The 16,352-nt window shown below is 32.6% G+C and overlaps 2 protein-coding genes across 4 annotated transcripts in view; one reads left to right on the top strand and one right to left on the bottom strand.

Moving 5' to 3' along the window:
- The window catches only part of LOC125075988 (triple functional domain protein), a 78,990-nt gene extending 68,187 nt beyond the window's left edge, over positions 1-10,803 (bottom strand). For all 3 annotated transcript variants that reach the window (XR_007120268.1, XM_047687902.1, XM_047687903.1), the window contains exons 1-14: positions 10,609-10,803; positions 9,218-9,433; positions 8,944-9,136; positions 8,385-8,498; positions 8,093-8,273; positions 6,089-6,315; positions 5,835-5,938; positions 4,847-4,998; positions 4,375-4,598; positions 3,742-3,822; positions 3,173-3,370; positions 2,970-3,092; positions 2,705-2,896; positions 2,077-2,258 (exon numbers count right to left, since the gene is read on the bottom strand). Coding sequence is in view for 2 of the 3 variants with exons in the window: in XM_047687902.1 (XP_047543858.1) it covers positions 2,077-2,258; positions 2,705-2,896; positions 2,970-3,092; positions 3,173-3,370; positions 3,742-3,822; positions 4,375-4,598; positions 4,847-4,998; positions 5,835-5,938; positions 6,089-6,315; positions 8,093-8,273; positions 8,385-8,498; positions 8,944-9,136; positions 9,218-9,399 (2,153 nt within the window). In the remaining variant the exon portion in view is untranslated. The remainder of the gene's footprint in view (positions 1-2,076; positions 2,259-2,704; positions 2,897-2,969; positions 3,093-3,172; positions 3,371-3,741; positions 3,823-4,374; positions 4,599-4,846; positions 4,999-5,834; positions 5,939-6,088; positions 6,316-8,092; positions 8,274-8,384; positions 8,499-8,943; positions 9,137-9,217; positions 9,434-10,608) is intronic.
- Positions 10,804-12,174: 1,371 nt separating this feature from the next.
- The window catches only part of LOC125075883 (E3 ubiquitin-protein ligase MYCBP2), an 87,011-nt gene continuing 82,833 nt past the window's right edge, over positions 12,175-16,352 (top strand). The window contains exons 1-8 of the mRNA XM_047687713.1: positions 12,175-12,258; positions 12,735-12,849; positions 12,921-13,176; positions 13,449-13,595; positions 13,723-13,929; positions 14,063-14,389; positions 14,617-14,793; positions 14,890-15,168. Coding sequence (XP_047543669.1) covers positions 12,758-12,849; positions 12,921-13,176; positions 13,449-13,595; positions 13,723-13,929; positions 14,063-14,389; positions 14,617-14,793; positions 14,890-15,168 — 1,485 coding nt within the window. The 5' untranslated portion in view covers positions 12,175-12,258; positions 12,735-12,757. The remainder of the gene's footprint in view (positions 12,259-12,734; positions 12,850-12,920; positions 13,177-13,448; positions 13,596-13,722; positions 13,930-14,062; positions 14,390-14,616; positions 14,794-14,889; positions 15,169-16,352) is intronic.

Genomic DNA, 16,352 nt, shown 5'->3' with positions numbered 1-16,352 from the left:
GAAAAAAGAAATCTAGATAGCTGTACAAATATGACATCTTTTAATTAAAAAAAAATAAATAACGTATTTTGAAAAGTATGTTCGAATATAAATACAAGACGAAAGAATATAAATCGTTATTAAGCTTGAATTTAAGCAGTGAACAAATTCAGTCCCCTTCAATTTATTTGGTTCGACGCATACTTCGGACAGTTTTTTTAAGCGTCTATCCAAATATCCGGCAATATTGCTACATCTCCTGGTCCTAAACGGGTTACTTGCAAAGTGTCGTATCATTTTCAGAAAACGCTTTAATGTAATAAATATTGTCTTTATTTTTAACTGGATTATCTAGTAATTGTCTATGATATAATGGACCATTTATTTTTCATAACGAAATGCTTATTGTAAGTTGTATTCGAGGGCGGATTACAAGATGTAGAATAAAGATAGCATCGACTAGCTTACAACTCTACCCGGTCCCAGTATCATTCAACTTCCGGTAATCAATACTTGAAATGTCTAAACTCACATATATGTTGTTGGTAAAATTCTTAGTTTCCTTAAAATTACCTGTGACTAGAAACATTCATTCAATTAATATGCATTAGCAGCCCGTAAATGTCCCACTGCTGGGATAAAGGCCTCCTCTCCCTTTGAGAAGGTTTGGAGCATATTCCACCACGCTGCTCCATTGCGGGTTGGCGGAATACACATGTGGCAGAATTTCGTTGCAATTAGACACATGCAGGTTTCCTCACGATATTTTCCTTCACCGCACGAGATGAATTATAAACACAAATTAAGCACATGAAATTTCAGTGGTGCCTGCCTGGGTTTGAACCCTCAATCATAGGTTAAGATGCACGTGGTCTAACCACTGGGCCATCTATACTATACTATTTTAATTTTAAGCTTTTGTATTTTGTGTTTATGGTGTACAATAAAGAATAAATAAATAAATTACGTAATAATTAAATACAATAAAATCATTTTTTCTCTTGCATGAAAACCACCGAAACATAGTTTCACGCTTTTTTATCATTTATAAAGTTTTCTATTGAGTAATAAGTCTTATTCGATAACTAGATTTTGTTTTATTAATAGGCTGTGAAGTTAAACACATATGCAGAATCTTATCATAGAAAGGAAAACATTGCCCCAGGAAGGATGTATTGACTTAGCGAGTCGGAAATTTATGTGTTACGAGATTACTTTTACTTCTCGTGTTTAAACAATGATTAACGCTCATTGTATCAAACATATATTTGTGATAATCGAGTATGTAGTTTTTAATCTGATATACGAAAAAAAATGTTTTATACTTGTCTTGCTGTTTATGCCGTTTCATAGATTCAAGTCAATTGTAAAAATAACATTGGTAAAGAAGGCATATTATTCGATACAAGATTATATTGATGATAAAAAAGCGAGGAGTTAATGCTTGTTGACTTCCAGGCAGGATATATAATTGTATTTCATTAACATGATTGTATTTTTAAATACTGAAAAAGAGTATCCACTGAGGTTCTTGCCGGTTCTTCTCGGTAGAATCTACATTCCGAACCTGTAGTAGCATCACTTAATATGGTTCGTTAAATGACAATTCAAAAGTGCTTGTCAAAGCCTACTTGAATAAATTATATTTTGATTTTGAATTTATCTACATTGATATAGTTAATTGCATTGATAATAAAATAACACTCAAATATAAATGTACAACAAATTAATACCATATAGCCCATCACCATCCTTAAGCAATAAACTATCGTAATATAGAAGTTCCTTATCAAGCGTATTGGGATTTTAGTGTAACTGTATTAATATCATAAATGCAAAAGCTACTCAGTCTGTCTGTCTGTTTATCTGTTACTTTTTCACGGCCCAACGACTGAATCGAATTTGCTGAAATTTGGTATGGAGCAAGCTTGAAACATAAGGCATAGATATAGGCATAACTTACATTAGCATAGCTTTGTATACCTAACACCTGACGACAAACAACTTAAACGCGAGCGAAGTCACAGGTGACAACTAGTAGTTAATATATTTAGACAACGTGTGAGTATTTCGTATGTTATTGTGTTAATATCTAACCTGAGGTCTTGTAGCAACGCCTCTCCGTGTGCAATGGTAGCGGCGCAGGCGTCAAGCGAGGCGGCTCTGTGCTGCGCGCACTGCTCCAGAGCACGCCGCGCCGCCTCAGGGCTCTCATCAGACGTCACTGTGTTCGTACCGCCCCCGCCCCCGCCGCGAAGCGTCTCGAGCCATTGAAGCAGCTACACGATAAATATTAATATATTTCAATTGTATTGCATTACATACGTTATATAATTGGTCTGGGTTACACGTACTAAAATTTACATATTTTGCGATATCGTCGGTTATCACTACCATTTGCTACGTAGATTTTATAGTAGAGAATTGTTTAAGGAAACACAGTCACATCCTTACTCTCATAGTTCGAATACAAAAATGACCAACGGAAGTATAACTTTACAACCTATTTAACAACCATTGAAAATAACATTATTACTGTTGAAAGTTTCTAGGTAATAGAATGTCTTTTGCCAGTATGGGAATATCAACGGCTGCTACTTTATTTTTGAAGTTACATTGTTTGCATAAAGTAACGAAGTACTAATATTCTCTGTGTATTACTAATAAGCGATCGAATCGTCATATAATGCTACATTTGAGCATTCTTTAAATATAAAATGCTTACTTCTTTCTCATGTGTGTAGAGCAACACTGCTAGATCGAGACGACGTCTCCGGCGATCAACTCGCGCGGCGAAGGCGGCCACGTGCGCTTCCAATTCACGCGCCACCCCGAGCACCTCCTCTGCCTCACATTCACCAGAACGAGCCAGCTCTTCTGCCGCCGATAGCAACTTTTCCGCGTTTGTGTAAGTGTTCTACAACATATGTGTTTTTTACTAAAAAAATCCATTATAAATGATACGGGATTATAATTTTGTATATACTAACCTGAGCTACATTTTCAAAATGTTCGTGAGATTTCTGATACATTCGAGCTTTGTGGAGATTCCTGCCTATACCCGTGTTTTTTATTAAGAATTTTTCACCGTGGTTACCTAACCAGTCTAACACCTAGAAATAAAAAAATATATCATAAAAAGTATCAAAGATAAAACATAGCCTATGAGTGAAATCGGACAAGGATCACTAACCTGCCTGCAGTCTTCTTTATAAAGCAGTAGAGCAAGTCGCTGGTGCAACTTTAGCCGAGCCTGGTGGTAGCGCGACTCAAGGGCACGGTGATGACCAAGGATCTGGTGGATAACCGCCAGTACGTGGTTGGCACCGGAACTGTAGTCGGCTGCCGGGTCACCACCGCTACCACCCGCAGAGCTAACTGAGCCCTCATTCTGATTGACAAATAATAGGACAATTCTAGAATTTATTTCAACCGACAAATATCATAATTTACAAATACATTAACATAAAATATGTATTTCGAATTCCAATAAAAATTACAAAAATTATAATAATTCCATAACAATATCGAAATCTATCATTTAAAACATAATATATTTCTGTATAATATGAATATCTCTTTTTACATTTACATAGTAAAACATTTTTAAGTAATGTAGTCGAAACATAATAACCTGAAAAAGGAGGCAGGACATGATTTCCTAATTTTTTATTATTATTTTTTGATTATATATATAAAATTGATATAAATTATTTGAAAAATATTAGATTTTAATTACAATAAGTATATAATAATACTAACCATATCTGCGGGATCTGTCTGATGACAAACTTGCACTAAATGGTCAAGTTGGTACAGCAATTTTTTACTCGTTGAGTGGACCTGTGTACATCATACAATATTGTTTGAAAGATTCAAGCAATTGATTCTAGCACCTTATGATAAAAAAAAAAAAATACTTCTAAAGATCAAAATCATACAGCAACTTTCAAATGGTAGGTTGTTTACTTTAGCTGTATTGTGATTTAATTAGCAATGGTTACATGTACGAATTCTATCACATATGTGTGCATTAAACATAGATAACTTAACTGAGATCATAAATTCACATATTTTGGATGGAAACCAGCAATTTGTGATTGTTATTAATATATTATTGTATGAGATATTTGCCTCATTTAGCTCTCGTGTTTGAAGTTATTTAATTACTTCTTACTCTTTTTGTATTTCATACTTTAAATTCGGAAACATTTTACTTATGAGTCGATTTATACATACAAAATAGCGGTTAAAATTACAGATATCGACATTTAGTTCATGATAATATATAGAACTGCTTTTCTCGTTTAATTAAATTATATTGGCCAAAGATAGCAGCTTTTCAGTAAGTATTTTTAGATATAATATAAGAAGGAAAATTCTGCTTCAACTTACTTCGGTGTAAGCTTGGCACATGTGTTCATATAGCTGTCGGTGTCGCTGCGCGTGTTGTTCGAGTGCGCGCGGGTCAGAGCACGGAGGTGCGCCAGGCCCGCCCGCCGCCAGCTGTAGCGCCACTGCGCACTGTGCGCCCCATCCGCCCACAGCGCCCGCGTACGCTTCCGCCTTGTGGTGGAACACCACCGATAGAGATAGTACTGCCGAGCGTTCCTCCAGACCTGTATACAAATTGTTCAAAGTGATTATTTTATGTACATTATTTGTCGTTTTATAGAAAAAGAACAATACTTATGTGATACATATATCACATATAATTTATGTATTTTAATAAATATGTTTTCGTAAAATATGGGATAACCATATCCCAACACTCTTTGTCTATAAGTTAATGTTAAAATACACTAAAATTAAAGAACATCTGTAAATAAAATGTTTTATTTGTAAAAAAATTAAAAATATGGCGAACCTGCTGAAAGTTGCTTATACGCCCGTTCAAGGCGGTGCGCAAGCGCTGTAATCTGCGGTTCCGCGTAGTGCCTTTTATCCGCAAGACGACGTGCAGCAGCAGTAACCCGAGCGACGCTGGGTCGCCCGCCACCCGTACAAGCTGCTGCGAACCTATACAAGGAAATGAAAAATATAAGATCATTTATACTTATTAAAACGTTTAAACTTATTTAAACTGACTAACCCATTTGATAGTCTAGAAAGCTGAAATTTGGACCAAAGGTTTATTTTACAAGATAAACATAATCTAGAAAAGGAATATTGGAAATTTCTATTATAAAGGGGAGGGTAACTTTATACGATATACGAAATACAGGAAAACCTAGATTAAAGCTCAGTCACATAAAATACTTGTACAATTGTACTACGCTTTAATATCAAAAATTACTTAGAATGTACGTGTAATTTTAAATGAATTTAACCCATATGAACAAATAAAACTCTAAGAATTCAATTAAAAAAATGCTCCAAAGGATTTTAAATTATAATACAAATTGATTCATTTGATAAATTAACAATCTATAGACATTAAATGTATATAAGGAGAATAAAAAAGGAAGAACTCGTTTCAGTTCTATCACGATGTACATTAAGCCCATCGATTAAGAATTTACTTGTACCATTATAACATAATAATTTTTATTATAAATTAAAGTTGATTTCACTAACAATTCATCCTGTTCCTACTGTAATAGAATGCAATTATTCACACAAATGCCTTGTCAGATTTCTCAAGTTATTAACTACTTGGCCTTCAATTTCGTATTTCCAGTAATACCGTCTTAACAACACTGAATTATATTCTCAATAAAAATATAATCTTAAACCATAATTCTAATTGACTTTTCTAAAACGAAAATAAATAGTTTCGGAGTGTGTAAGATACATATTTTTATATATTTAATTAGTATGTTAATGGTGTTTAATTTCAGGTTTTATGAAATTACCTCGCATGCTCCTCCTGAAGACGTTTAGCTGCAGCACAGGAACGACCGATTTCGACGTATGTGGCCAGAAACGCTGTACGATGATTGACTATCCATTCCAGCATCTGGTTAGTGTTCATTGCGAATTATAAATACAGCTGTATAACAGTTAATAGTAAAGCTAAGGAAAAATCAAATGATTTTCGTCAATCGTATATGTAACTGATGATTGTGGGGTAGGTATTGTTTAAGTTTAATAAAAAGACGGTAATCACCTTCTCGCAATCTTGTTCGAAAAGTCTCAACTGAAAACATTGATCGAGCTGCATCTTCTTGTGTTGCCATAGTTTGTGCGCGTGCGCGTGTGCCGATCGCACAGCGGACAGTTGCGCACGAAGAGCGGCAGGAGATCCGCAGTGGAAGGCAGCTTCAGCTGCGCCACCACCGCTTGCTTCCGCACACGCAGCCGCCGCTGTTTCCAGTCGCTGCACTACGCGTTCGCCTACAAGATACAAATTTACACTTAAATTATATACAGAATCATTACCTTGCTCCCTACACTACACTATACCACAATACCAATAAAATTAAAAGCATAATATATCGAGTTTGAGGAAGGTTGAATATTTCTAGAGGTTACATTCAAGATGTTATCTGTGGAATTTTTTAGTAAGGCAGCAATGTTTTTTTTTTAAATAGACTCGACAAAAGATATATATTGTAAGTTAAAATTTAAGTTTATTATATAATAAATTTTATATTACTAGACTCGCTTTTTTGAATATCTTTATTTTATCGATTTTTATACTTCGCTTATACGGCTGTTTGTATGGCGACTTATCTTTCGATAGATGTAAATTTTACGTTTTTGCTTTTGTAATAAAACATAAAATGTACGACAGGTTTCGAAGTTCAGGCAACTTTATAAAGTTTAAAAATGACAAACTGACATACCACCACACTGCCGAAACTAGTGGGTCCTTTACACAGGATATCTTAATAAAAAGTAAGTGAGCAAAAGCGTTTTTTCTTAATTCATCTGCCTGAGGAGCTTCATCAACAGGGGATAAGTTTGTATGGAATATCATTATACCGTGTTAGCAATATTAATATCGGTTTAAAAAAAAATTAGCATCTGTTAATAAGTTAAAGACAACTCTAAAACCTATTTTGAAAATTCATCATTAAGGGAGGGTTAAATTTAGGATGAAAGTTATACTTACTTTCGTTATACGGAAGTTCGTCATTTTTCAATTTTAGAAATACTTAATTCGATATTTAGGCTTCTGTGTTTAAATAAAAGATAGTTGTTACTTATTTTTGGAATTGAATCTCTTAAGGGATTTACTACACGGCTAGTCTAGTAACAAATAAATGAGATGAAAAAAAATACAAACTTCATGTCTTTTTTTTTTCTTTCATTAAAACAACACGAAAATGACTGTCAGTAGACAGAGTGCAGGAAATAAAATAAAAAGTATCATGAATTGGAACATCGTTTTTGCTTAAGAAATAAGGTCAAGTTGTTATAATAAAAATGTGCTAATTATATCTACATGTGGTCGTAATTATACAAACGCGCTGGTGTAATTAAAAGTAATTATCGCTTATTTTTAATTAATACGAAAATTGAGGTGCTCTTTACCATGGAATGTATTTAATTAGCTTAATATCATAATAGTAAAATATCGTACCCCTGGCGTCGGAACATCGCAAACAATCAAAGCACATGTCTATATGCCGACATCTTTCGGTATATTATGATTATGAAACAATCGCTTGCAACATTCCACAGAAAACTCCACGCGCCAATACACAAAACATCGGACGCCAGAAACTAATCACGCGATCGCGGTCTTTATAACGTTCACAGAGAGAGCTAGATTTGTATAAGCATATCGAACCAACCACGACATGGACCTTCGTGCAACGTTCTTGCCGACAGTTTGTATGGACTAACTCTTTTTACTACTTTAGCAGTTGAAAGTCATCCAAGCGTGTAGCGATATAATTCCTATCATAACAATTAATAAACTTCACATCCGTTTTCATGAATGCAATAAACATATTTATATAAACTAATCTATTTTATATTGAAGAAGTTTAAAAAAGTGAATAAAATATATTATGATAAAGATTAACTCATAATTATATATTAAATTTAATATTTTTATTGACACATTTATAACAGATCAGTGACTAGTTTATGATTGTAAATTAAGGTCTTTTTTAGGAGGTAGCATGTTGAAGTATGGCAAGGTACTTATGAAATAACTAACCCTGTGCTTCTAGTTCGTCAACGGGTACTTTCGCCAGTCGTTTGTTGATGTCAGCATGGGCATCTATAGCTCGTCTTGCGCCAGTCACATCATCAGCAAAATCTGCCCTTGCTACGTCTTCTTGTAAATCATCAAGTCGATCAAGCAATTCGCCTGCTTGCCACATTAATTCTTCTAAAGCCTAAATTAAAGTAATAACAAGTAAGTTTATATTAATACCTTAACATAATGTTTCCATTTTAATACATGATAGTAGCAAAATTATCAAACAATGAATCTTTGATGTACTTACTAGTCTCAGATCTATCCATTGTGCATGGTCATATTGAAGAGTACCATCTAAATCTGGTGTTAATTGTGAAGTATCTATAACTTTGGGAAGTGCTTCTAAGCTAATCATTGTTGTCTGAAAGAAAATGTTTTCTATAATATATATTTCTGCACTATTTATAGATTGTAAAGTATCATGTTAAACAAAATAATTAACAATATAAAATCTAATCAAAATGTATTTCCTTCCTTCCTTCTTACATTTTAAAAATGTTTTATTTACATAATTATAACTCATCATTTAACTGATTTAGATGCGTAAATATTTAGTAACACTGAGATTGGGTAACATGTAATTACACATTAGCAATGTTTAGTGAGTGGGATAGCTTTATGCAGTACCTATGCAACATTTATAGGAAGATAGTGGGATACATTTGATTTTAGAATCCAATTACAAAAGGAACCCACTTGAAGATAAACAGTAACAACCAGTTTATATCAATATTATGACGACCTCTTACACTCATTCATGTTAGTCAACATCATTATTAATTTGTTTACTGAAGATAAATTATTACCTCAAACTTGTACTTATGTGCTCCTATTGTTGTGCGTTGCTTTTGCCAGAAGTTGTCAGGTTTGACAACCAATGCCTGGTGGACGGATGAAGAGAAATGCTCCTGCAGTACTTTCAATATTGGCTTTATAGCAGCCCATGCTGAACCTCTCATGTCAATAAGAATTGTAAATCCATGAGATCTAGCAGGATCACTGAAAATATACCATAAATAATACTCAAATCTGTCTTTCTCTAGATTGTTAATGTCTTAAATGCCAATATAATTGTGGTACCTAGGTATACTGATAAGATAATGTAGCAAACGGCGGTAGTCATCTGGAGCGACGCGATCGCGTCTCGAATTTGCAGGAAACCAAATAATAGGTCCTCCGCGACGATCCCGGCCGCCAGTGAGCGAGGCCACCCGCTCCTGAAGGAGGGGCAACACGTCTAAGGCACGCGCCCCGACCTCCATCACTGGCCCTCTTCACGAATTTATTAAAACGAGCCTGGTGACATAAAAACGGAATTTATAATTTTAAAACATTAAATATAATATTATTACAAGGTATCTATAAATTAAATCTTCTTTTATGGAAAAGTGTATTTGTTATATTTTAAAGAGTAAAAATTTATATTTACATTTAAAAAAATCTTGATCAATGCATAAATCCCCAATTTTAACGAACAATTATTTTATATTCAAATGGCTTTTTAAAAGATCTTTATAATTGAATGATGAAATAATAGCTATAAGTTATAAATAGAAAGGACAAACTACTATATCTAGTAAAACATGGTGTTTGTTATACACAGAACATAATAACTTTTATTTGAGTTTATTTCTCATAACATTCTAAATTGTTTAAATGAAAACAAACTTTAGGTAAAACATTGTTGTTGTTTGTTGACATGAGGTATTTAATAATATACATTTTATGAGGAGTATAAGTCTTTTTTAAACACTATGCTAGTAAAGTAATAATTATTGACTAGCATATATAAGTTGCCAAACACAAAATTTTAATATACAAGGCATTGTTTGATTCCCCAAAGTTTAATTACTTTATTTATAGGTATAAATTTCACTATTTTTTATTTCATATAAAATAAATATTTTTTATGTACTTAATTCTCACAATATTTTTTTTTATTGAGGCAATTCAAAATATTTGTTTTTAATATAATTTTGAAATTAATAATAATTTTAAAATAATCCTTAATTTTTAACACAACTTCGTCAACAATTTTTGTTTATTGACTTCTTTGAATTTTTAGAAGGCTTTTAAAAATGCTACAAATTTTATTAAATTAAAGATTTAACATAACTACTTCACTTAATTTTTAAAACAACTTAATTTATATTCAAATTCACGGAACACAAAAGTGACGGATGCGCATTCATTATTTTTCATTGAATTGTAGTTATGTTCGTTGCTTTACAAAGCGTAAGACCAACGCCAAGTAAAGAATAAGGGGTGTATGCAGTGTAGGTATTAAACTTCGCCAATACCAAAACAGCAACTTTGTAGAAAGTACGCAAGCTACAAATGCATTAATTATCCATGTAACATTAAAACATCACAAATTATTTTTTAATAAACGCCGATGACAAATAATTGTTGTAGATATATAACTACATGTCATAACAAATAACCTCAGACAGCCATCAATTTGAACTAACCGTGGTGACTCAAAGTTGCCTTTTAGTCAGGTATAAAAGGTTCGGCACACATTATTGTCACAGTTGTTATTTTCACTAAAGCAAATGTAAAAAATATATCCATTTGTGCCTTAAAAGTTAATAAAAACACGCAGACTGGTCATTATGACACTCAAAAATCACCAACTATTCCAGTACCCACCACAATGGCGCGTCAGGGATGTTCAAACTTTAAAAAACCGGTAATATTAACGACTTGAATAATCTCTATAAATAAAACACGCTTTAATCAACATGTTCTATTTACTTAAGAAAAATATAAAAGTAAAATACATTCAAAAAATGCGTTTTTGATGTAACTGTTTTAAGATAATTTGCTAGTTGCATATTAGTACTGTAATTATGCTATTTAAAGAAAATATGTATTTATTATTCGCGACTTTTCTTAATATTGGATTACATTTCTTATACCGGAAGATTCTTTTATATATATATTTTGGCACTGCGGTTAATAGTTATAATTAGCATAATTTCACTTTAAAAAAATTATTAACAAAATAATTGCCATTATTTTTTTTATCAATAGTCGGTAACGTCAAATATATTTTGAATTAAATGAATATATTTCATTGTTTATATATTTTACTTTCTTTTACAGGGTTTTACAAATTTTAATTCAAGCCAACATAATCTTTATTACGAGAATTATTAGCTATAGCTATAGCATCTTTTTATGGAAGATATTTATTTTAAATGTGGTATTTCAAGATATGTTTGTAACAAAGTATATTTGAATTCATTTTCCTTAACATTTGTTAAAGAAAAAACAACCTTAAGCGTAATGTCTCTATTGCTTTTTGACTTTCGAGTATTAAGTGCAAAATGGTATATTTATTACTACAAAAAGAATTTAAATAATTAAGAGAATATTTTTTTACATTATGTTATTGTTATTAGCCTGATACTATTTTATTTCAATTTGTATAACATACCTTAACACAAATACAACGTAATAATGTAATATTTATTACTCAAGCACAACACTATTATTTTTTTAATAGAAACCTACTTTCTCATATTAATTCATATTCCTTCTTCTTTAATTCTACAACATTCAAAAAAATATGTATTATGTAGTATTTTACATTACAACTGTTTCTACATGTTTTCAATAAATTAAGAACATGTTACATGTCGAAGAAGTATAAAAGTATTTTAGTCAAGTTTTAATCATTACGATGTTTTGAAATTAATAAAGTGATTGTTACTTTTCATATTGAGAGACTAAAAAATATCTGTCTATGATTTTCTTTTAAATTGTTAAATTATTTTTAATATATTTCAGTTTCATCACTTATGCATTTATTAAACATATATCGGCTACACTTGATTTTTTTTTGAAATACAATAAAAAAATCTTTAATATCTTTTATCTTACATTTTCTAAAAACTTGTATAAATATATATTTTATTAATATAAAAAGAATTATGATTGTTCCAATCAATTAAAGTTAGCTTGAACATTACCGGTTTTCGGTCAATAAGCGGGTGAAGGGTGAGGGGTATATTTATTGATTTTTTGACGTCCTAAGTCGGAACTTTTACTGCAGACAGGATTTTAAATTTTGTGCTATGAAATAAAATAGCATAATGTGGGTTTTACGGTTAAAGGTATACAATATTATTGTGCTTGTTTTAGTATTATTTTTATTGTAGTCGACAGTTCTTTTACGGTTTCCAAGAATATCGTTAATTTTTAATTCTAATTTCTTTTTAAAAGATTTTTATAATTTAATTCATTCAACTGGTACAAGATGTGATGTTAACTTAAATTATTATTTAAACTAAGTAAGGGCTGGTGCGATTAAATTTATATTGTATATGATGGAAGTCTTTGTCATGTATTGATTACTTATTGATTGGAGATAGGCCATTGCACTTGTGCAGAGTATGTCGTCGTAGGTACATGTTTTAGGAAAAATAACTTGCAATGCCAGTAGTTATACATAGATTTGCGTAATACACTGCACTTTTATTATATGCTAATGCGAATGATGATTATTAAAGCGAATTTTTAATTATAAAATGATCCTTTCAATCTGTTTTAAATGTGACTTACAAAAAGCAACATTACTAAAACTTTTCAGGGGTAAACTACAAAACATCCATAATGGATATGAAAATTAAAGTACCGGAATTAATATGTATGGATCCAGAAAATTATCGAAAATATTTCAGAGCTCTTTGTTGGAGTGGGACAAGGTATAAATAATTTTTATAAAATCAAATTTCCTTTTTTTAAATGTGTTTGCTTAACTTATGTTTTTTCTTAGAAGGACTGACAAAAAGCCACCCAAAAAGTTTAACAAAAAAGATAGATTAAAGAGGCTCAAAGGATCCAATGCACTGGCAATTTGTTATGCACCTGCTCTTCTGGCCAATCCATCATACTTCGCTGTATATGCTACCGTCCGTAGAACTATTTTAGCTCGCTGTCGACAACTAGAAGCTGCAGCAGCTGATTTATCAGATGAAAGTGACAGTGAAGAACCTAGTCCACCACCACCCATCATTGCTAAGTTGCCAAAGGTAATTTTATGTTGAAACACTTTTAATATTTACTGAAAACAATTGGCATATTAATATTATTGTTATCAAATTCCTAGTTGTTATAAAATTATGATAGTTTTATTTTTACATATAGTCTGCATTAGGTAGCTTTATAAACATATTCAAAGAGGATAGTTCTCAATTTAAACGTCTACTCTATAGTAACTTTAATTCAGTTTTTTTAATATAATAAATAATATCTACTATAATAAGATTTTCCAATTTAACTAACATTTCATTTGTTGTTTCAGATCACAGGTATTGGTTTGCGCACAGTTTTTGCTCTTATCTCTCAGTCCCGGTTCACAGATGCACAGTTTTGTGAATATTCGCTTAAAGCTTTACTGGATGTCCTACAAGGCCATGCACCTGAAGATCTTGCAAATGAACCTCATGAGGTATTACAATTATTTTGTTTTTTATTAGATAATATCTCCAACATTTTGTAATATTTGTATTTATTATCTCCATCAATTAATATTAATTAAAAATACAGTTTGAAAATTTATAATATAATCTGTGCAGATAATGTCAAACCTGCATAGCATGCTGGTAGAAGTTGCAAGTGGAAGTGGACCTACAGGACGCACCGAGGCCCCTACATCTCTGACTTCACTCAGCAGTTCATGTCTCATAGCACTAGCGGTTGCCCGTGGCGAGGCTGAGCTTGTACTTGGAGCTGTCACATCTTTAATTATGACTTCATCTGCGCTTACTGAACAATACATACAGGTTTAGCATTTGAAATATTTCGTAACATTTTTGTTTGGCAATAATTATTGTTACTTTACTGAAATAATAATTGATTGTTTTTACAGTCATTGTTAATTACAGTAAACATTAACAACATCCTGAATATTTTTAGATACCAACAAACTTGACAATATTACAACGAAGTGTACAGTCTGTAATTATTGGACCTCCATCACGTAATTTGTGGTTAAATTTTGGAGTACCACATAAGTCCCTAGTGACTAGCTTCCCAGTGGATTTACCTTCTCAATTAACTACCGGCTCTGGAGAGCTTGTGGTCCGGTCCCTGGTTTCCGATGGTTGTTTCTTATATGTGTTTACATCAAAAGGACTGTTGAAAATCGGCTCAGGATATGGCAGCTCTATACGGCAACATGTATACTTGTATAAATCAGACTTTTTTGCTAGTGATCGACATGGTTGGCTTGGATTTTGTCGGGTTTGTAAAAATTTTTAAATACACACTTTTAAGTACACTTTTTATTTCATTTAATTTCAATATTTCAAGAGCCAATTATATCTAATGAGTTGATTCGATATTTTGGATGTTTTCTTTTTATAGAAAAAATGACAAAACTATAATTCCTCATGCATGTATATTCCTGATATAAGTTAATTGACATCTATATCATAATTTTTAAGACATCTAACTAATCTTGTCGACAGAACAAATTGTACGTAAGGATTGGGAGGAAAAAAAGCGAAGTACATGAGGTAGATAAAGATTCACTAGAAGTGAAGTGCGTGCTGCGATTAGATCCAGGACAACCAGGACCGGTTGAACCTAAATCAGCTGTGTTTACCGACGGCAATCTGCTGGGCTTAATCCTCCTTAGCAATTACGTAAGCTTTTGTTGATTGCAATATATTGAATTTATAAAATAAGTAAAAAGGGGAGTTACTGAGTTTGTTATTACCCTTATATTTATTTATGCACAGGACCATCTCACAATAAAAATGTACGACGCCGAGGCGACAGCAACGGAGCGTGTTCAAGGCGGAAGGTATACATTGACTGCGAGGCGAGAATTCAGTGTTCACTTGATGCGACGACGCATTCTAGTCCTTGGCCGACCAGCTTTTGATGACGGTCTATCGAGACGAATGATCGACTTGGACTCGCCGGTTGCGATGCAGTTAGACGATAATGATGACGATCCATTAATGAGTATCTCCAGCGGTCAGGATTTCGGCCTGTTGACAACGACTTCGGGAAAGGTTCGTGCTTTTTGAGAATATAGTGTGTTTCTATAAATGTCATCATCCCTTACTGCCCTTATCCCAATTTACTTGGGGTCGGCGCAGCATGTATTCTCTATCTGACGTCATCTCACTTTATTTCACAAAGTCCATTGTGCTTATACAAATGTATGTGTGCGGAATTGTGTTTTTTGTATATTTTGTGTTTTCGAGGGTATGTATATGTGTACGTATTTGTGTACATATGTGTATGTACGTGTATGTGTATAAGTGTACTCCAAAGGTTCCAAGACTACACGAATATCACAAGATAAACCAATTTTCCATATACTATGTGCGTATGATTTATTGTTAAGGCATTATGTTTCATGTTATTTTATGTTTCTGATGCAAAAAATTACATTTTTTAATAAGATGTAAATAATATAAACTGCAACTTCTTGAAATATATTAGAAGGTTCGGTGGCCCCACCGCTGGGCCGGTATGATCAGATCAAACCGCAAGTCGTACACATATTTGCGCGTCAAATATCCTAATAAGCATAATGGGGGAGATAATAAATTGATCCTAAGGTAATAAATAAATATAAAAAATATCCTTTCAAGTTTATAATATTACACAGGAGAGATTCTTCACCTATCCCTTATAAGAGCTTGGAGCTTATCTCATTACGGGGTAATTCGAGTGGTTTGTGGTATTACATCCGGCACATAAAGCTTTTGATTTTAGTTTGACTGTCAGGCATAATATACTATAAAGACAAATTAACAACTTTAGAACCGAATGATGCTCGGTTGATCGGATTTGAACATCGATCGATATACTTGACAAAGTACCGTCACGTCCTCATTGTGCACGGATTATATCTACACAAAGAGTCTAATTACAGTTCAATGCGCATTTATGTGTCCCCGCTTAGTCTCTAAGCTTTAAAGCCAATGATGTGTATTGAAATCTGGGTAACTAAGTATCCATTCTCTAATAAAATAATCAATTTCGAAGTCATTATTAGTATATTAGTTATTAGTATATCATATGTGCTGGTGCTATATCTTAAATATATTTAATTTTGTTTGTATTTTTTTTTGTTCGCATCATAATTGTCATCAATTCGCGATGACAAACAGTTTTATTGCACTCTACGACGACGGCTTATTCATTGACTCGAATTTTGTCTTTATTGAGTTGACTTTTTTAGTCG

This window comes from Vanessa atalanta, chromosome Z (assembly GCF_905147765.1).
Source record: "Vanessa atalanta chromosome Z, ilVanAtal1.2, whole genome shotgun sequence".
In the NCBI taxonomy this organism is placed as follows: domain Eukaryota; kingdom Metazoa; phylum Arthropoda; class Insecta; order Lepidoptera; family Nymphalidae; genus Vanessa; species Vanessa atalanta.
The sequence above is the reverse complement of the archived record's forward strand: the minus strand, read 5'-3'. Positions and strand labels throughout refer to the sequence as shown.